General features: G+C 34.6%; 1 protein-coding gene across 2 annotated transcripts in view; it reads right to left on the bottom strand.

Moving 5' to 3' along the window:
• The window catches only part of Zmym2 (zinc finger MYM-type containing 2), an 88,190-nt gene that overhangs the window by 47,064 nt on the left and 18,091 nt on the right, over nt 1-23,035 (bottom strand). Inside the window, exons 4-8 of one of the 2 annotated variants that reach the window (XM_026394909.2) lie at nt 13,864-14,365; nt 13,509-13,602; nt 9,906-10,191; nt 8,198-8,363; nt 6,499-6,711 (exon numbers count right to left, since the gene is read on the bottom strand). In XM_026394909.2, coding sequence (XP_026250694.1) covers nt 6,499-6,711; nt 8,198-8,363; nt 9,906-10,191; nt 13,509-13,602; nt 13,864-14,355 — 1,251 coding nt within the window. In that variant the 5' untranslated portion in view covers nt 14,356-14,365. Of the gene's footprint in view, nt 1-6,498; nt 6,712-8,197; nt 8,364-9,905; nt 10,192-13,508; nt 14,366-23,035 lie in introns of both variants that reach the window. The other variant, XM_077795232.1, reaches the window with a different exon arrangement.

The following is a 23,035-nucleotide window of genomic DNA, read 5'->3' as shown; positions in this document are numbered from 1 at the left end:
GGACTCATATTTTCTGATTTCAAAACTTACTCTGAAGAGGCTGGGATGTGGCTCAAGCAGTAGCATGCTCGCCTGGCAAGCGCAGGGCGCTGGGTTCGATCTCAGCACCACATAAAAATAAAATAAAGATGTTGTGTCCACCGAAAACTAAATATATATATATATATATATACATATACATATATATATATATATATTTTAAAAAATGTAAAAAAAAAACTTACTTTGAAGATAGGTTAAAAAAAAAAAGTGCGGTACATTCATAAGAATAGACACAGACAGACATATGGACCACTGAAACATAGAACCAAGAGTCCAGAATAAACCCACACATACATGGCCGATTCATATTTAAAGTATATCAAAAGTCCATGCCACAGCCTATGCCATAGCAACAGTTGAATAATATCTCAAAATGCTAAAACAGAATGACCCTGTAACCCAGCAATTACCACTGCTAGTTTGAACAGTTTTCTATTCTGGCATATTTACAAATATCAAACTGATACTTATATGCCAACATTTACTATAGTTTTATTCACAACAGCCAAAAGGAAGAAATAACAAAGTATCCATCACATGGACAAGGAATTGATAAACAAAACACTGTATTGTGTATGTGTGTATGGTGGGAGGGGGATGTATAATGAATATTACTCAGCTATAAAAAGTGATGCTAGTATTTCTGATAGATGCTATACCATGGATAAAACTGAAAATATTATGCTAAGTAAAATAAGCCAGATACAACAGGACAAATACTGTATATTCCATTTATGTGAACTATCTAGCACAGACACAAAGTGGAAAAGGAATGATTAGAGTTTACCAAGGACTGGGTTAGAAGGAAATGAGAAGTTATTGGTTAAAAACAGAGTTTCAGTTTGGAACAATGAAAAAGTTTTAAAAATAAAAATGATTACACAACATTTGAATGCTACCAATGCCACTCAATCACATATTCCATGGTTGAAACTATAAATTTTATGTATATTTTACTACAATTAAAAAAAAACTAATGAGGGCTAGGGTTGTGGCACAGTGATAGAGCACATGCCTAGCATGTGTGAGGCACTGGGTTTGATCCTAAGCACCATATAAAAATAAATAAAATAAAGGTCCATCAACAACTAAAAAAAAAAAAGAGTTATTTTCTCCTTTTTATGCTTTGGAATAGCTTAAATAATACCAAAATGATCTGGTTTAAATTTGATGGTACTCTCCTGGAAAACATCTGAGCCTGGTTCTTTTCCATGGAATGGTTCTCTGATGACTTTTAATTCATCTGTGGAAATCGGTCTCCCAATTCTACCTGCTCTAAATATATCTTAGGGAAATTTTACTTTCTAGATTTCCAAAGACCAGATTTTCCAAAGAGGTAACATTTTTACTTAATTCAGTATTATTTTATTTCTTAATCCATTAATTCCTTTTTTTTTTTTTTTTTTTAGAGAGAGAGAGAGAGAGAGAGAGAGAGAGAGAGAGAGATTTATTTTTTAGTTATTGGCAGACACAACATCTTTGTTTGTATGTGGTGCTGGGGATCGAACCCGGGCCGCACGCATGCCAGGTGAGCGCGCTACCACTTGAGCCACATCCCCAGCCCCCATTATTTCTATACTTTTTAATTTTATTTCCTTTATCCTCTTTCATCTTAGTTTATTGGTTTTTAGACTTGAATAAAACATTTAATTCATTTCTTTTCATTTTCATTATTTATATGAAGATATTAATTTTCCTGAGCATTTTTATAAAGTAAATATAACACTGATATCTTAAAGCAAAAATAAAGGAAATTACAGGTGAATCTCACCTTTTTAAAAAAAATAAATAATCTGGTATGGTTCCAGGAATGCAAGGATAGTTCAATAGATTAGGAAATCCAGGGATATAATTCACAAATTGTCAACTCTAAAGAGGAAAGAACTATACAACCTTCTCCACAGACTCACCGAAAACACCTTCAAAACTCAACTCTCATCAGTGTTCTGATAAAACACTTTACTAAAATAAAAATCAATGGAGACATCTTTAATATGGTGAAATATATATACCTCAACCTTAAAGCTAGCTTCCAATTTACTGAGGAAACACTAAAATCATTCCCACTGGAACAAGAAAAAGTTACTTACTATTCTCAACTATTTAAACAGTATTGAAATTACCAGAAAACACCATCAAGAAATTAAAAGTGGTAATGAGAATAAGAACTATAAAGGAAGATTTATTTAAACTTTATCTATTGCAGATAATATAACGGTAAAGCCAGGAAATCTAGGAGAATCAACTAACAATGATGATTAAATTAGGTAGAAGATACTTTGAAAAATCATAAATATGTATGTACACATAAACACAAAATAATGAAAAAGAACTCACTTAAAATAGCAACAAAAAGATGACTTTTTTGGTGAAATCAACAAAAAGGTTGATTTAACAAATGGAATGAAACACATTGTTCTTTGATAGGATAGTTTGGAATCATAAAACTGCCAATTCTCCTGAAGTTAATATATATGTTTAACTTCAATGAGATTTCAGGAACAATACCAATTGCAAGAGAAGGGTATATACAGACATCATCATTAAATTTCATATGGAAATGAAAATAAGAATAGCCAGTAAAACCCTGAAAAAGAAGCATAATGAGAGAATAGCCTTGTTCAATCACATACTAAAACGTCTGTTATTAAAATGGTATATGAAGGTTGGGGATAAAGCTCAGTGTGGTAGAGGGCTTGCTACCTAGCATGCAAGAGGCCCTGGATTTGATCCCAAGCACTGCAAAGAAAAAAAGGAAAAAAACAAAAACACTACACAATAGTGTGGAAAGAGCACATGAATTTAGAATTGAAGCAATAGAAAAAGTTGAGAAAGATTTACATAGAAATATGATGTTAATATACAACCAAAGTAGCATCTCAAATCCCTGGGCAAAGGGTTAAGTAATTTTTACTTAATTATGTTCAATCAAGGAGACACATTTTGAAGGAGTTAAAATTACCCATAACTCAACTATATTCCATAATGAATTTCAAATGTGTTCAAGATTCAAATATTAAAAATGAAGATTCCATACAATATCAAGAAAGAATCTCACTACACATTAATGCCATTTATAAATAAGTCAACCTATGATGTCAGAAGTCAAAGATAGTGGCCCACTACTTTTGAAAAGAGAAAAGGTGATAATAAAGAGTTGAAAGGGTTAAAACTAAATATTCTGTCTTCTTGAAATAAAACATGAAAAGCACAGGTCTGATTTTTATAACACTATGATACAAGAATTAATATATTCCCCAACTTTACATGTGATGAAAAAAGACACAGGGAGGTTAAGTAATTCCCATAGACCACACACTTATCAACAAGTGGGACCATAATTTTAACCTAGGCCAAGTAACTTTAAAGTCAGCACACTTAACAAACTTTCCAGGTGTCAGAAGTTAAATGCAACATTATCAACAACATTAAACAGTATGGTTAACCTTGGGGATTATAGTTTGATCCTTTCCACTATTATATGGCCTTCCTTATGTACAAGAATTGGAAGAATGCCACTGTAGGAAAGTTAATGGTATGAAGGCAGTAACTATGTCTGCTTCCTATCTCAGAATATTACACCAAGCATCCAGTGCAGCGTCTGGAACAGAGTGACTGGTGAATAGTATCACAGACAAATTATAGATTTACTTTTTACATTATACATTCAATATAATGAAAAAAAATTAAACAGATCAAATAGCAAAAGATACAAACAGTTCACAATAAAGATAGCTCTGAAATAAAAAAAAAACCTGCTATCGTTCCTAGTAAATGTAAATTACAATTACACTGAAGATACTATTTTCAATCAGAATAAGATGTTAATATTCCCTGTTGGTGAGTTTATAAAAAACATACTGCAGGGCTGGGGGTTGTGGCTCAGTGGCAGAGTGCTTGCCTAGGATACATGAGGCACTGGATTCGATTCCCAGCACCACATCATAAATAAATAAATGAATAAAGGTGTTGTGCCCGTCTACAACTAATATATAAAAAAAAAAAATTGTGATTGTGTGTGTGTATGTGTGTGTGTGTGTGTGTGTATTAGTGTGTATACACATACATACACATATTTCCATACAATAGATGGAAAAAATATCCCATATGTTACTGAAAAGAAAGCAAACTAGTAGACTCCGACAGAGGGGTTAAAATATCTAAAAAACTTGGGCTGGGGTTGTGGCTAAGTGGTTGAGCAGTTGTCTAGCATGTGTGAGGTACTTGGTTCGATTATTAGCACCAAAAATAAATTTTTTTTTAAAAAAGGCCCATCAACAACTAAAAATTTATATATATATAAAACAAACTGACATTTACCAAACAGTCTTTCTTCTAAGAATCTACCTTCAATTCATACATTTTCAAATGCAAAGAAAAATAGATACCATGTTATCCATCATCCACTATTTGTAAGAGGAAAAGACTGAAAATAACTCAAATACCATCAACAAACTGATTGAACAAATAACCAGGAATTATCTTACATATGATCAATCAAAGCTCTTAGGGGTGAAGAAAAATGTATTTACTTAATTAAAAAAAATAAGAAACATAACATTAAAATTAAAAATATTTAGAAAAGAAGCACAGGAACCACAATTTGCTGTAAAAACACTCCCACTATGGCTACCTAAGGCTACCACCATGGAATTGATCATGGAATTGGAAAGAGATATACACAGAAGCACACAGTTCTATATAATATTTCCATTATACAAATATATTGAATAGTACAAAATCTTAAAAGCACAGATAATACTAAAATGGAATAAAATTAGAAGAAAATGTAAGTTGAATATTTTTAGTATTACTAAGGACTGAATTATGTGTGGTCCCCTTCATACCCACATAATTCCTATCTTAAAACCCAAAACTCCAATATCTTAGAGATAGGATCTTTAGGAAGGTAATTAAAATTAAAGATCATAAGGATGGGCCCTAATCCAATAGGACTGGTATCCATTCAAGAAAAGTCACCAGAAGGCTCTCTCTCTCTCTGTCTCCATTCATATACAGAGGAAAAACCATACATGGACACAGCAAACAGGAAGGCTGTCTTCAAATAAGGAAGAAGCCTCAAACTGATGAAGAAAGCAATTATGATACCATCTTTTTTTTTTTAACATTTTTTAGTCATATATGGACACAATATCTTTATTTTGTTAGTTTTTATGTAGAGCTGAGGATTGAACCCAGTGCCTCACGTGTACGAGGCAGGGGTTCTGCCACTGAGTCACAACCCCAGCCCATATGATACCATTTTGATAACGGCTTTCAGCCTCCAGAACTGTGAGAATATAAAATACTATAAACTCACCCTATCTGGGGTATTTTGTCATGGCATCCCTAACACTAATACAAATAATTATCTATTAAGTTTCTATAATTTTTAATAATGGACTAAAAAATTCCTATAAATAACTATGCTGCTATAAAAAAGAATGAGGAAGAACTACCTGTTATTGATAGTAATTGATTTCCAAGATAACACTATGAAGTGAAAAACGGAAGCCGAGAATATACATATACTGTTATCTTTTCTACAATAGAAATATTCTAACAATGAATATTCTAACAATGAATTATGTATTTCCTTAATTTTTAAAGAAAAAAGTAAGAAACATAACATTAAAATTAAAAATATTTAGAAAAGAAGCACAGGAACCAAGAGGAAAAAATAAAATTGAAATCTAAGTTTCTCTGGAGTATATCTTTTTATGTACATTTTACTTTTAACCCCCCCACACACACACATACATATCCACACACAAATTCAAAACTAAACTAAAGACTTTAATACTCAAGTAAAAACAAGATAATCATTCCTACGCTAAGCTTTAACAATTTCAAAATTCATACTTCTAACCTCTTTCCAACTCCACAAAAGAAATTCAAAAGAGAAACCCAGCATGATAGTACACCCTGTAAGTATAGGTTCTCAGAAGACTGAAGCATGAGTATACCAAGTTCCAGGCCAGCCTGGGCAATATGTTGAGACCCTGTGTCAAAATAAAAACTAAAAGAGCTGGGGCTGTAGCTCAGTGGTAGAGCATCCCTGGGTTCAATCACCAGTACTGCAAAAAATTTAAAAAGAGTAATCATACTGCTGATTGGAGTTGTAGCTCAATGGTAGAGGGCTTGCCTGCATGTTTGAGGCACTGGTTCAAGTCTCAGCACCACATGCAGATAGATAGATAAAAGTCTATTGACAGCCAAAAAAACCTTTTTTTTTAAGAAGAGTAATCATACTAACATTTACCATTTATCATAAGTTTATTTATAATAATCTATTTGTATTTGGGGCATCAATTTGAGGCAGACTGTCATCATATGATGACACAACAGTGGAATTAAGTGAGATTCCAAGATATATCTGGTTAACAAATGTAACAACACTATAGCACTTTCAATACATTACAATGAATACCTAATTTTTAATAGTATATGAATTACCTGTTTGTATTCACTGACACAACTTTGACAGCAAAATCGTTTCTGCTGACCATCAATCACCAGAACATTATTTCCAGCACCTTTACTGGGCAAATATTCTCCACACTGTTCACAGCAATTCATTATGAGACCATTGGCCATTCTGTATCTATTAAAGCAGTGGTCACTGCACAGTTTATGAGTCATATTTTTAAAGCTAACTTCATGGCGAATCTGAAAGAAAAACAATAAACAGAATTTTAAAAAACAAACTCATAAACCTTGGTCATGTTCCTGGAGCAGTGTTTGTCAGGTTCCTACCCTGAAAATTTAATTTGCACCCCCCAACTCCCAATTCTCTATAGTACTCTTTAGAAGGGATTCACTATGCTCAGGCCACAATTAAATGCCAATAAAATGATGACTGTAGTGCAGCAAATTAATGTCCCTTATCTTACATTATCATCCATTTTGTTTGTGTTTATGTGGCAAGAGCAACTAAAATGTATTAATTTAGCAGGAATTACAAATACAGTACAGTTTTGTTGCCTATAGTCCTCATGCTGAATGTTTTTAGCAGACTGAGGTCTCTGAAAACTGTGAATGCCAAATAAAAATTTCTTCCTCCTCAAAAAAAAAAAAAAAAAAAAAAAAAAAACTCGTAGGCAGGCACAGTGGCACATGCCTGTAATCCCAGGGACACAGGAGGCCTGAAATGGGAAGATCAAAAGTTCAAAGCCAGCCTCAGCCTTGGTGAGGCACTAAGCAACTCAGTGAGACTCTGTCTCTAAATAAAATACAAAATAGGGCTGAGGATGTGGCTCAGTGGTGGAATGCCTCTGAGTTCAATCCCCAGTACCCTTCCCTGCCCCAAAAAAGCATACTCGTGTTCAAGTAACTAAATAATAAGATGATCCAACAGAAAAAAAGACCCAATAAGGCTTGTTTGGGGAAAAGGAAAAATAAAATGCATTTCTTTAAAACTATTTTTACATGCCCAAGAACACATATATAGCACTGAAAAAGAGAAATCCCACCAGTAACATCACTATAAACTTTTCTAGATGTATATTAAAATAACAGAAAATAACCAAGATTGGATAGTGTTGATACTAACAAACATACTAGGAAATTTCAAGTGATTCCAAAAGAATTGCTCTAAAAAAGGAAGGAGAGAGAGAACCAATTATTATGAATAATTCAAATGAGAAATGTATCCACAGTTTTCTTTTTATTATCATAATTAACAATATTAATTTACCAAAAAATATTTCCTTCCAGTTGGGGAAGAAGGCACACACTTTAATCCCAGTTATTTAGGAATCTGAGTTGGAGGATTCCCTGAGCTCAAGCTCAAGACCAGCGTGGGCAATAGTGAGACCAGTATCAAAACACAGAAAATATTCTTCCATTTTTACTTCCCAGCAAAAGTATTTACTGTCTTTCCTGTATAGTCAGACAATTTGTTTAACTAAACATGTTACTAGATCAAAAAGATCAACCACAATACTTATTTTTGTCTGTGACTGCTCCCAACCTCAGGAAAAAAAATAGACAACATAATTTTTCCAAATTCAGCACCTTATTGAAGAATGGGATTCTTAGATAATATACTCAATCTCAAGGAAATACACTTGATTTTTTAAAAGCTATGTAATAGCTAGTGGAGTTTAAAATAGTCCCAGCTAAAGTATAAAGTATACAGTATAAAAATACAAACCTCTGTTAGTTTACCACAGATTGTACATCTTGATTTATTTAGAGTTCCTTTAGTAGGATTCTGTTTGTCTTCATAAAGAGACAAACAAGATGTACTACAGAATTCCTGGAAGGACTCACTTGAATCTACTTGAGCAACAATGGTTCCTTTCATCGTAGTTATATCTCTGAAAAATAAAAGGTACAACTTAAAGTCAAATTCCATTAGAAAACTGATGTTTTCATTTCCATAGATTGAATCACAGAAATCAAACAACTTTCGTATCCAGGAAATCATTTTTACTACTTATAAATTCTTGGCAATAAAATTTGAAAAGTGAAAACATCTTATAGTATTAAATTCCTGCTACTGTGCAATTTTCTCCAAATTTAGTAGCAAGGCTTTTAGATATTGGAAATAATAAAAGTGGCTATTAATTACATGGAATTAATGTCAAGGACTAATTTATTGAGATTTAAGTTTATATATACTTATTGAATTCTCCTCCCTTGGGTAAGTAGAAAACATGAGACAGGAATATGACATACATTTAAGAGAAGTAACTGCAATCTTTTTTGCTTAAATGCACTACCCCATTCTCCAAATAATGTTATCCACCATTCTACATTGCTCTCCCACTGCAATTAGAAATATTAGGAAATAACATTATTGATGAACCTTCCTTTAAAAGAAAGAAAATCTGAATTCCAAAACCCTCCACTGTAGTATTTAAACCTACTACTATAAAGAAATACAAAAACTATAAATTAATTGTTTCCATATTTGAAGTTATTAAACATGTACCTAGCACTGAACCCTTTTTCAGAGTTCCAAGATCTAAAAATAGTGTCACAGTCTTAGGCTGCACCAAGAAATGTCAATGTGGCTTTACCTTGTATATAATATACCATATTCCAGTTATCTTTAATTAGAAAAGCTAGTTTAAAAAGGGAGGAGAGGATCCTGTCTTTCCTAGGCTAACAAAAATCTAGTACCTGAATCCAAAAACTATAATGATTAATGTGTTCAAAAGAAACACATATAAAACCCAAAGGCTTATAGATTTTTATTAATCTCAATCTAAAGATACTATAAAATTTGACCCAGAACTATTCACATGTTTAGCTTTTTTTAAATTTTATTTTTATGGGGGAAGCGGGGTACTGGGGATTAAATCCAGAGGTACTTTACCAATAAGCCATATCCCCAGCCCTTTTGTTTTTTGAGACAGGATTTCATTAAATTGCTTAGGGCCTCACTAAGTTGCTACGATTGGACTTGAAATTTTGATCATCCTGCCTCAGCTTCACTGGGATTATAGACATGCACCACTGCACAACAGCTTACTTAACATTTTTATCTGCCAAAAGAGCTAAATTCTTATAATAATGTATTCAGTGGCAGAGTACTTACTTAGCCTGTGTGAGGCCCTAGGTTTGATCCCCAGTACCACAAAACCAAACACACAAAAATTTTAAAATAATGTAAATAACCATGTATGTTTACAAATTCCAGGAGTCCAAGTAATAAACTGTATTTATAAGCCACCTGGGCTTGATGGAGAAATTTCCAAAGCTGTTACAAATCTGAGCTTGATTTAAGATTCAAAGTAGCTTACCAATTCTTAAAACATAGCAATTCACCTTCAAGACTCTCACTGAAAATTTTCTTAAAATTTTACATCACCAATATTCAACCACATGGAATTGTACTGAAAGATAAACCTTACTTTTTACACATAACACAGAGTTTCTTTGGAGCAGGCTTGTGGGAGAAGGAAGAAAGGCAGGTAGTCGAACAAAAGAGATGAGCTGATCCTTTTCGTTGATAAGCTGTCTGTCCCTTCTGTAAAGGTTTTTTGCAGTTTGCACAAGTAACTTTAACTGGTTTAGTGGGTTGCTGTTGGGCAGAAGGCTGAAAAATCTGTTTAGGAAGTGAGGCCACTGGTGATAAAGAATCCACCCCTGTTTGTTTCTGATTACGGGGAAATGATGCTGACTGGGAGATCCAAGAATCTGAAAAACAAAATGCACAAGGATGATTAATAAAATAGGTGTTTATACATATTGAAATTTACATCAGAAAAATAGTTTTGACTTCCTATTGTATACAAGTTTAAATGTTAATATAGCAACCATCAAGTCTGACTCTTACGAACAATGTTTAGTATTCTTGAAAACTGCTAGTAATTTTAAGTGTTTCAACAACAACAAAGTATATGTTAGGTAACATGTTCTTTAATTAGTTCAACTTCACCACTCCACAATGTACGCATATTTCAAAACATGATGTAAATGCTAAAAAATATAATAATTTTTGTCATTTACAAAAGACTAGTTCATATTCTAGCTCCATTACTTATAAAATTGTTATGCTAGTTAAATTATGCCTCACTCTTCTCTAAAATGGAAATGGTACCAAACTCATACAAACGGTAAATAGTAAAAGAGATAATATATGAAATAAAGCATAATGACCAGCATAGAGGAAGCACTAAAACAAATATTCATTAGTTATTAGGCAGGAAGTATTCATGTATTTGTGGAATGTTACTTTAAATAAAGAAAATATAATGAAATTTTAATCAAACAGGACCTTTAACAAATGAAACACAGGTCTGACAAGGCTTATATAATTATTTTCAAACATTTCTTTTGAGATGGGGGCAGGCCTTGACTTGATCGCCTGGCCCCAAGCGATCCACCTCAGCCTTCCAAGTGCTGGGATTACAACTGTGCACCAACACACCCAGTTTCCAAACATCTTTATAAGAACAGTTTTGCCACACATTTAGTTTCATGACCTCTAAATATACCACAAAATCTCAGAAGTTAGAGGATTAACACAGAAATTTTGGAGTTAAGCTTATGTATAATGACCAATCCAACAACAAATTACAACTGCAAAGGTTCAACAGAGAACTGAGTTATGTGCAACTAATAATACTAGATGAATGAATTAGTCAATTCATTAAAAAGTATTCAATTTTCTCTTTTGTGCTAACCTTCTTTAGTACTCTGAAGGAAGTCTCCAGCTTGCCACACTAGGTCCTGTTCCAAATCCCTGTCATAACACAACCAATACCATAACCTATCTTCAGTTCGAAAGTGTCAAGCTATCAATTCTAATTGCTACTATTGATCTCTCAAATTCTTCCCTTCTCATTCTTTCTGAATTTTGAACTTCCATACATACATAAAAGCTATACTTTCATAAGAAATACAAACATAAAAAGAGCTTGAAGACACTCCAATCCATTCCATCAACCTAATAGTTTCAAGCGACTACACACTGTCATTCAGATTTTAAGTCTACAACAACCCTCCCCCCCCCCAAAAAAAAAAAATACTTTTATTCAGAGTAAACAAGTACATTCTGGAATCCCAAGACTATCTTGCTACAATCAAGGTAACTGACTAGTTTTAACAAACAGGCAAAAGTACTCATCAACAGAAGAAAAACAAGCAATAAAAGAACGGGGAATTCCATGTTTACAGAGAAAACAAGGCCTTCAATCAAAAATTACGCTTTAGTGCATGCTGGAATTTTGCATGCTTATCTTTTAATACATACCTTAAAAAGTTTATTTAAACTTAAGGGTATCTACTCCCTTGATTTTGGAAAAAATAGCATTTTCGGTTTTTTCAGTTTAGCTGTAAGCCCTGTATAGATAATAAAATGGCTTCCTTTATCTACATTTTAGCCTTTACATCTCCCCTACTTTCACATCTTCACCTCCTCCAGCAATAAAAAACAATTTTTAAAAAAGAAGGGACATAATCTTTGTCTAATCCCTCCATTCCACACAGAGACAAAAGGGAATAGCAGATAAATTTGTCCAAGTCACAATTTGTCCAAGAATCAGTACAAATAGCAAAGATTTTATAACTCTTAATTTACTATTCTCTATTAGGAATAAAAACAGCCTATAAATGCAAGAGCAAGAAATATATGTTTGTATACATTTTTCTCATGAGTATTTCCTTATATAAGAGTTTGAGCAATGCTGGGCACAGTGGCGCACACCTGTAATCCCAGAGGCTCAGGAGGCTGAGGTTCAAAGCCACCCCAGCAACTTAGTGAGGCTCTAAGCAACTTATTGAGACCCTATCTCTAAATATAAAGAATAAAAAGGGCCAGGGATGTGGTCAGTAGTAAAGCACCCTTGGGTTCAATCCCTGGTACCAAGGGAGAAAGAAAAAATGAGTTTGAGTAAATAGGAACACAATTCTGTTTTTCTTTTAAACATAATTTTAGTTGTAGATGGACACAATACCTTTATTTTATTTATCTGTTTATGTATTTTATTTATTTAATGGTGCTGATGATAGAACCCAGTGCCTCACACGTGCCAGGCAAGTACTCTATGTCTGAGCCACAACCCCAACCCATGAATACAATCCTTATGATGATATTGGTCCCTTTTACCCAACAATATTCCTAAAGAAAGAAATATCCCAAGATACATGTATAAGAATATTCTTGCTGGGCATGGTTGCACACACCTGTAACTACTGGGAGGCTGAGGCAGTTGGATCACAAGTTCAAAGCCAGTCTCAGCAACTTAGCAAGGCCCTAAGCAACTTAACAAGACCCTGCCTTTAAATAAAATAAAAAAGGGCTAGAGATGTGATGTGGCTCAGTGGTAAAACACCCCTAAGTTCAATTTCTGGTACCAACAACAAAAAAATCTGCCAGCCTTCAAAAATGAAAATAATTAGCAAAATGCTAATTAAAGTTAAAATTAGGCAGTCAAAAATAAATATAAGGACCAATCAAGTTGTATAAATATGTGCAGTCAATAGCCCCTTAACAATGGTTTAAAAAAATTAATGAGAAGGAGGATGTGTGTTTGACTTTCTCCAAAAGTTAAGACAGGAAATAAAACTTTAGCCAAATCTAAAAAAACATGAATAATAAAAACACAGAAAAAATAGAACCAAATCTAAATGCAATTTATTACACAATTGTTCTTTAAGGGTATTATTAATCCTTCTGTTGCCTAATTTTACATATTAAGTCATTAGTAAAAATTATTAGCAAATAATACATAACAAAATTACTAGCAAATAATACATAGTAAGATGCCAAAGGCAAAGGGTATTATAATCTTTTAAGCATAAATCACTATGATTAATATTCTAATCTGCAAAAAAAATACTTGACATGGTTTTACAACTCTTATTAGTTAAAATTTCAAACTTAAAAGAACAGAATTAACATATTTTACATGAAGAATCTAAACAAGGTAGTACCAATTACAATAATAAAAAAAGAATTAAACAAAACTTTGAATTCATTTACATGAGGTAGAATATCACTCACTGCTTACCAGGATTATGATGAGTTGCAGATTCTCCATTCTGAAATACATCTCCTGCCACATTCATTCTACCAGGATTAAAAGGTCCTACTCCAGTCTTGGTCTGTGAAGTTAAAGATGGGGTGTATGTTTGTATATTAACACCAAAATTACTTGTCTGCAGTCCGTTAGAGACATCTCCCAAGTTGGTATTCTGCAGTGATGTTACATGTGTAATCATTAAGTTCATATCTCTCCCGTCAGTATTTTCTAATTGGCCATCATTCACAGAGCTTACACCTGTTTCTAAGGTGGTAACATTAGCAATCTGAATTTCAGAGTCAGGTTCTGTGGTGATACCACTATTACCCATTCCTGAATTTACCTTACTTCTTGAAAAACTGGAAGTAGAGAAATCCACATCATTGGTTCTATTTTTAGTCTCAGAAGGTCTCCGTTCTATAAAATTGGAGGAATTTTTTTCTTGCCCTTGATTTGTTTCCATGTCCTCTTCGTCATCAATGACAATTGTCTCACTTACACTTCCCTTCTGAGAAGCCAACTCTTTTGAGGAAGAAGTAATTTTGGAATCATTTCCTTGTAATTCTTCATTTTTTGACGAAGTAAATGTTATGTTTCTTTGATCAGTTACCACTGGTGCAGAAGGTGGGGGAGGTTGTACAGGTTCAATAAAAACAACATCATCATCGTCTTCCACTGATGAGTTTTGAAATTTATTAGATCTAGACACTAAAGGATTGGGTGGACCACTAAATGAATTTCCTACATTTGTGAGACCAGTTGCCATGGCCGTACTTCCCAATAAAACAGGAGTCTGCTCAGTCAGTTCTAATGCTCCCACTGAACTTGTGTCCATGCCAAAGAACCTGTTGGAAAAATAATAAAAACATCAGACTGTGACCTTATGTTATTAAACTAAAACCAATTTTTTGGTGGGGGGCAGAGGAATTACTGAGGTGAACCCAGCGGTACATTAACAATGAGCTACATCCCTCTTTTTGGGGTAGGGTACCAAGGATTGAATACAGGGAGCATTTAACCACTGAGCCACATTCCCAGCCCTTTTTTAGATTTTATTTTGAAACAGAGTCTCACTAAATTGCTGAGGCTCTCCCCATTGGGATTACAGGAGAGTGTCATGTCACCATGCCCAGCAGGAAATCTTTTTTTTTTTTTCTTTGTTTTGGTGGGAAGGAAGTACTGGGGATTGAACTTGAAAGCACTTCCACCACTGAAACACATCCTCAGCCCTTTTTTGTATTTTAGAGACAGGGTCTCACTGAGTTGCTTAGAGCATCACTCAGTCTAGCTTTGAACTCGAAATCCTCCTGCCTCAGCTTCCTGAGCTGCCTGGGATTACAGGAGTGCCCACCACACCTGGCTCTAAAACCATTTTTTAAAGGTACTTGCCCCCTCTCCCCCGCCAGCCTCAATTTGGGGACTGAACCCAAGAGGACTCTATTTACTATATCCAGCCCTTTTTAAATTTGGTGACAAGGTCTCACTAAATTGACAAGGCTGGCCTTGAATATTTGATCCTTTGCCTCAGCCTACCAAGTAGTTGGGATTATAGGCATGCACCACCACACCTGATTTATCTTCTTTTTTTTTAAACAATACTTTTATTTATTTATCATTATGTGGTGCTGAGGACCGAACCCAGTGCTTCACCCATGCTAGGTGAGTGCTCTACCACTGAGTCACAACCCCAGCCCCTCGCTTATCTTCTTTATAAGTGAAAATGCTCACAGAATGATCCATTCTGTGATCTTCTCAATTAGCTATTTCATATAGCTTACGTGTCAACTTCTACAGGAAAACAAGACAAACTATCTAATTTTCTGTATCCATGTGTTAAGTCCTACCACTACTATCTCCTTTCCAGGGTACACATTTACTCTATATCAACTTATCACTGAAAATGTAGGCAAATCATTCCACAAATTAGACCGGGAAAACAACCAAAAACTAACAATAAAAATAATCTTTCAATACACATCTATCCCATTTATCCAATGAATAAAATATGATCTAATTCCTCACTTCCCTTATCTCATCATCTTCTTTTAAATCCTTTTTCTTGTATTCCCTAGCTCCGATGTAAATGCACAGAACAATCTTTCTGAAAATTTGAAATCTCTGACTAATAGATGACGAGGTATTAAAAATTGTTAACTGAATGTCATAGCATTTTTCCTACTTTTTGGACCACATAATTTACCACAAATTTTTAAGCAACCTTTTTTGTTTTCTAATAATGCTGGGGATCGACGCTAAATTTAAAATTTTTAAAAGTTGGGGCTGGGGATGTGGCTCAAGCGGTAGCGCGCTCGCCTGGCATGCGTGCAGCCCGGGTTTGATCCTCAGCACCACATACCAACAAAGATGTTGTGTCCGCTGAGAACTAAAAAATAAATATTAAAAATTCTAAAAAAAAAAAAAAATTCACAAAGTCAGTTATATTTGACACCAAACCTGTCCTTAAAAAAAAAAAAAATTTTTTTAAAGCAAAATGATAACAGAAGGTTGGTGATCAGAGAAACAACTCTTTAAGCAAATGACAGTTACAGTGAAATCTGAAATAGCAACAAGAATCCAACTATGGGAAAACCAGGCCAAAAAAAAGTTCCTGCAAAATGAAAAGAGAATAAGGTTGCCTGATTCAAGCAAAAAAAAATTGCTATTGTTCGGATATTGAATGCCCCCCAAAGCCCATGTGTTGAAGCCTTGGTCCCCAGTCCCTAGCACTATTGGGAGGTGGTGGAATCTTTAAAAAAAATGGAGCCTATTAAAGTAATTGGGGTATACCCTTGAAGAAGACGCTAGAATACAGGCCCTTCCTTGCTCTTTTTTCACCTCTCAGGCACTAAGAAGTGAGCAGCTTTCTCTGCTCCACTTTCCCACCACCATATGCCTCATTCATCATGGACGCCCCCCTCAAAAAAATGGTCCGACCATGGACTGAAACCTCCAAAACTATGAGCCAAAAGAAAAATCAATTTCAAAAGAGAAGAAGTTATCTCAGTGTTTGTTATAGTAAGAGAAAGATAACTAACAAGAATAAAGCCAATGTTGCTACAACTAACTAGGAGGGGAACTGGGCACATGCCTGTAATCCCAGTGGCTGGGGAGGCTGAAACCGGAGGATATTGAATTCAAAGCCAGTCCCAGCAAAAGGGAAGCACTAAGCAACTCAGTGAGACCCTGTCTCTAAATAAAATACAAAAAAGGGTTGGAGATGTGGCTCAGTGGTTAAATGGTTAAATGCCTCTGGTACAAAAAAAAAAAAAAAAAAAAACTAGGTGGGGAAAATGACAAAAGGAGGCACAGAAATAAACAAAGAACAATTCACCACAGCAAACAAGCTGATTCATAATTACATTCAACAGATTTACAGAGCACCTATTATGTATCAGACTGTTTTAGGTACCTGGGGAAAAGCTGGTAAATAAAACAAGTAAATATCCCTGGCCTCAGAAAACATGGCAGATGTGGGGGCACCCAGGTGTGGTGGCACGCCCCTCTAATCCTAACAGCTCAGGAGGCTGAGGAAGTAGGTTCACCAAGTTTGAGGCCTGCTTCAGCAACTTAGCAAGGCCCTGTCTCAAAAAAAAAAAAAAAAAAAAAAAAGTCAAGAGCTGGGTATGTGGCTCAGAGGTTAAGCACCCTTGGGTTCAATTCCTGGCACCAAAAACAAAACATAGAATTCTAAAATAAATGTTTGCATTTTACTGTAGCAGGAAACATAGCCAACATAAAAAATAAAAGTTCTCAAAAGTGAAGAAAGCTCCCCAAGACCACAGCCAGGAAGAATAGAGCTCAGGATTTAAATTGTCACAACATGTAATTAAGTATTGAACAATAATATAAGCCAATAATGCAGATCTTTTAAATTTAAAAGATGTAGCCACTCAATGAAACAATAACCAAATCAATATTCAAACCACACAGGCTTCAAAAGGAAGAAATATCAAGCCCAAAGGACTTGTTTTAAAAAATAATAAAGAGAGTTTTAAAAAATAATAAACTTGTAGTTGACATTTACTTCATAAGGCAGGAAGTATCTAGACCAACACAGCATTTTCAGAAAACTGAGACTTAACCTAAATCTACAAATATTATGATACATGTAGGCTTTTATTGTGTAAGTTATCTGGATCCTTCAATCCTTTCTGTGTTTCAGCATGCCTAAAACAGAATAAACCAATTTCTGGAACAGAAAAGTTATAATTGACCTAATGTTACCCTCTGGTGCCTACTAGGAGAGTTTAGTCTCCTCACAACAGACACAGAATAGATCTTTCCTTACCAAACAGTTAATTCTCTACAATTATATACTCAAAACAACGTAACTGGGCTGGAGTTGTAGCTCTTTGGAAAGTGCTTGCCTCACACATGTGAGGCACTGGGTTCCAATCCTCAGCACCACATAAAAATAAATAAATAAAACAAAGGTATCATGTCCATATAACTTAAAAAATTATAAAACAAAACAAAACAAAAAACATAACTCTGAAAGGAAAATCAAATCTTGACTGCAAATAAATCTAGTCACTGCTAAATGTCATTGAGAGTATGTCCTAAAAAAATAGTCCAATTGAAAGTTGACCATCATTAACCACACAAAATCTACTATATTTAGTCACTTTTCTTTCTTGTGGTGCTAGATATCAAACTCAGGATCTTCAGCATGCTAGGCAAGCACTCTGAGTTACCTCCCCAGCCCTTAGCCACTTTTCTACCTCAAATCAATTCTAATTACCTACTTAACATTGAGCAAATCACTTCTCTGAGCTTTAATTTTCTCTACAGGAGGGAAGAATGGTTTACAGGGCTGTTCTTAGAACTCAAAGAGATAACTGAATGTGAAAGCCACTTAGCACACTCCTAAACAATCACTTAACTCCTGATAATTACCAGGCAACTTTTGCCTGTACCTCAGAATTTCAGTAACTCTCCAATTAATTTTTAGTTTCCTTATAATATTTCATCATCATCGTGCTTTCAAAGTTTTACTTGTTCTTTATTTTGCTTCAATGAGAATCAATTAACACAAAAGATGTTCTCATGATAAAACAACAAAAAGGTAAGGGTTAAAACAGAAATACTGACATATTTATAAAAAGAAAATCTGAACACTTGTTGATAAAAGCTTATGAACCTTCAAAGACAAAAATCACAAAGAAAGTACTTCAAAGTGCTTAACATTTATTAATCACTTTCTCACAGCCTATCTAAAAGCTTTGTTGGTACCATAAAAGAATTACAAACGAAGCTAAGATGAATTCTTCTGTATAGCAAAGAGTATTGTTCAATATGTTTGAGGCACTCTATTAGAGTTCGGGTCACTATGATTTTAGTTTAATTTGTGGGGGAGCAGGTATCAGGGATTGATCAGGGGCACTCAATCACTGAGCCACATCCCCAGCCCTAGTTTGTATTTTATTTAGAGATAAGGTCTCACTGAGTTCCTTAGCATCTGACTTTTGCTGAGGCTGGCTTTGAACTTGAGATCCTCTTGCTTCAGCCTCCAGAGCCACTAGGATTATAGTGGGCCGCACACCCAGTTTAAAAATTCTATTTTTATACACCTTTATTAGCCCTCCTAATAAGAATAAAAATTCCTTAAACAGGTAAGAATAGACTTATATATAACTAGTAAGCCAGAATATACCAAATTTAATGGGAAATACTAAAAGCATTATTATTAAACTCAAGAAAAAGACAAGTATGACAGATGTGGTGGCACATGCCAATAATCTCAGCTACTCAGGAGGCTTAGGCAGGAGGATCTCAAGTTCAAGGCCAGCCTGGGTAACTTAATAAAAACAAAAAGGGCTAGTGATGCAGCACAGTGGCAGAGCACTTGACTAGTATGGTGCTAGGTTTGATCCACACAAACCACAAATCCACAAAAACTAAAGAATATCCTTATCTTTTTTTTAATGCTGGGGATAGAACCCAGGACCTTTGTACATGCTGGGCAAGTTCTCTACCACTTAACTATACAGCCCAGCCCAAAGACATTCTTTTATTATTACCATACAGCACTATTCTGGAGGTACTTGCAAATGCAAATACTCAAAAAGGAGAGTAATATAAAATTTTGAAAGGAAAAACATCATTATGTAAAAATTATGATTCTTTGTCTTAAGGATCTAAAAGAATTTCCTGGGAAACTAATGAAATAGTTTAATATTAAGTATATAAAAAATTAATATGTAAAAATTAACAGAATGGTCAACTGAAGACAAATATAAAATTGGTTCCATCCAAAGCCAACTAGACTTACTGAACAACCAAACTAAACTTACTTACTATAAGATTAAAAAGAGAGAGAATTCAGGAGCCTAAATTTTGAAAGGGAGAAAGCACAGAAGGATGGTTGTAAATGATTTCAAAGGCCTGAAAAAGATAAATCCTGGATCTACACTAACAAAAGTTCTTAAATGACCCAATTACAAATAAACTGAACTTGCAGTTAACATTCACTTCTCCAGTATCAAAACTGACATTTTCAGAGGAATGAGGCAATAGCTCAAAAAAGAATCCTGGATAGGTTCAGAAACCAGCCGCATGACAGCATTTTCTTTGCAAAGGAGATGGTATACCTAAGAAAGCTAAACTAACAGAACTGAGCAAAAGCTACTAGAAAAACAGATAACTAGATTCCTACCCCACTCAAATAAGTCTAGACATTTAATCATGTGGAAAAGTACAAGACTAACTTTGAACAAGAAAATTTCAAATATATAGTTTAGTACTTAACTTCCTATAAATATGGGGTATAAATTGAACCTATACATAGTGCTGAGGCTCTGAACTAACTCCTACCTAAAACCCTAGCCACACATATATTCACAGAGGAAACTACTTCTAGTAGTTTCCTACTCTTTTCTGGGAAATAATATGATTTCTATTTAACAAAGACCTCAAGATACCAATAATGGGAACTGCCAAACAAACAAACAAAAAAAAAAAAAAAAAACACGGAGATCATCCACAAAGGAGTATAATAATAGTCTAACTAAGGCTCAGCATATCCAAACTACTTGTAGATACCCATTCTTGTGCATGTGTTTGTGTGTGTGTATGTGGTGCTAGGGATTGAACTCAGGGCCTTGTGCATTCAAGGCAAGCACTCTACCAACTGAGCTATATCCCCAGTCCCTAGATATCCATTCTTAGTTATCAACACACAACCAAGGATTACTTTTTTTTTTTTTAAAGAGAGAGTGAGAGAGGAGAGAGAGAGAGAGAGAGAGAGAGAGAAATTTTAATATTTATTTTCTAGTTCTCGGCAGACACAACATCTTTGTTGGTATGTGGTGCTGAGGATCGAACCCGGGCCGCACGCGTGCCAGGCAAGTGCGCTACCGCTTGAGCCACATCCCCAGCCCCAAGGATTACTTAATAGAAAAAAAATGAAAGATATATTCACAATGACAACATATGGGATGAAATAAACAGAAAAACTCAACTAAGTGAAAATGATAATAATAGAGGGAAGAAATCTTTTAAGAAAATCATCATTAAGCCCAGCACAGTGATGTATACCTATAATTCCAGCAACTCCAGAGGCTGAATCAGGAGGATTCCAAGTTTAAGGCCAGCCTCAGGCAACAACTTAGTGAGGCCCTAAGCAATGTAGTGAGACCCACTGTTAGCAGTGAGAACCTTTTACCAAAATTTGTGTACTATGCATTTGGATTAGTCAAGAGAAGATATTTCTCTTGGTTTTTTTTTTTTTTTTTTTTTTTTAATATTTATTCTTTAGTTCTCGGCGGACACAACATCTTTGTTGGTATATGGTGCTGAGGATCAAACCCGGGCCGCACGCATGCCAGGCGAGCGCGCTACCGCTTGAGCCACATCCCCAGCCCTTTCTCTTGGTTTTACCTCTCTGGACAGCAATAACTTCTCCTGTGGCACCAGAAGACTTACTACTGAGACTTGACCCATTTATTAATTTTTATTTTCTCATCCAGACACTTACAGAAATCAGGTCACCACTTCTTCACAGCAATAACAGAAGAGAAATTCCAGTAATCACAAACAAGAAAAAGTCTGTCAAACCAAGAATTCTATATCAAGCAAAAAAAATAATAATAATCATCTGCAAAAATAAGGAGAAATTAAGACATTTCCAGATGAGCAAAAGTTGAGGAAGTTCATTTCCTACAGATCTGCCCAATATGAAATACTAGAGAGAGGCTTCCAAGCAAAAAAAGAAAACGCACTGGTGGCACATTCGTGTAATCCCAGATACTCAGGAGGCTGAGGCATTAAGTGAACAAGTTCCAGGCCAACCTAGGCAACTTAGTAAGACCCTGTCTCAAAATAAAAAGGGATGGGGATGTAGATCAGTAGTAGAGTGCTTGCTAGCATCCTCAAAATTCTGGGTTCAATTCCCAGTACTCCTACTCCCCCCCCAAAAAAGGAAAAACATAACAGATAATAACTCAATACTATAAAAAGAAATAAAGGATACAAGTGAAGGTAACTACAGAGATCAACTAAAAATCCAGCTTTAATGTCCTTCAGGTTATAATTTTTTTCCCCTAAATGACTTAAAAAGCAAAGACAAAAAAATTATAAATTTATGTTAATGAACACGACATATAATCTGTGACAATAATAAAGAAATGTGTAGCAGTACATACTATTCAAATACAATTGGTATTATTTGTAACATACTGTTATGAATTTAAGACATATACTGTTATAAGTTTAAGACAATCATTTTAATCCCCATGATAACCACTAAAGAAAATAATTTTAAGACATAGAAGGGGAACTAAGATGGTATAACAACAACAAAAAATTAACAAGACAGTAATAGAGGCAATGAGAAGTATGACATTAAAAAAAGAGACACAACTAGATCCTTATCAATATTTAGCATAAATGTAAATAGAGCAAATTCTCCACCTATATAAGAGATGGCACACTGAATTTTAAAAAAAACATGTTATATTCATATACTGTCTTCAAGAGATTCACTTTAAAGCCAAAGAAGCTGAAAATATAAAAGATGAAAAGGATGTTACATGCAAATATTAACTAAATGAGAACATCAGACAAAACAAAGTTTAAACTAAAAAAACAATAGGAGACAAAGAACACTATATGTTGATAAAAGATTCATTCTAGCAAGAAGACTTTAGACAATTTTAGACAAAGATTTTAGAACAATTTTAGACATACAGACATTCACCTAACAATTGAGCCCGAAAATACATGGAAGCAAAAATTACCAAAATTAAAAGGAGAAATAGACAATTTTATGAAAATAATTGGAGATTCCAATATGCTACTTTTTTGGGGGGTTGGGGGGATACCAGGGATTAAACTCAGGGGCACTTAACCACTGAGCCACAGCTCCATCCCTATTTTCTATTTTATTTAGAGACAAGGTTTACACTGAGTTGCTTAGGGCCTCCCTAAGTTGCAGAGGCTGGCTTTGAACTCTGGATCCTCCTGCCTCGGCCTCCTGAGTCACTGGGATTATAAATGTGCACCACCACACCTAGCTC

This window comes from Urocitellus parryii, chromosome 2 (assembly GCF_045843805.1).
Source record: "Urocitellus parryii isolate mUroPar1 chromosome 2, mUroPar1.hap1, whole genome shotgun sequence".
NCBI lineage: Eukaryota > Metazoa > Chordata > Mammalia > Rodentia > Sciuridae > Urocitellus > Urocitellus parryii.
The sequence above is the reverse complement of the archived record's forward strand: the minus strand, read 5'-3'. Positions and strand labels throughout refer to the sequence as shown.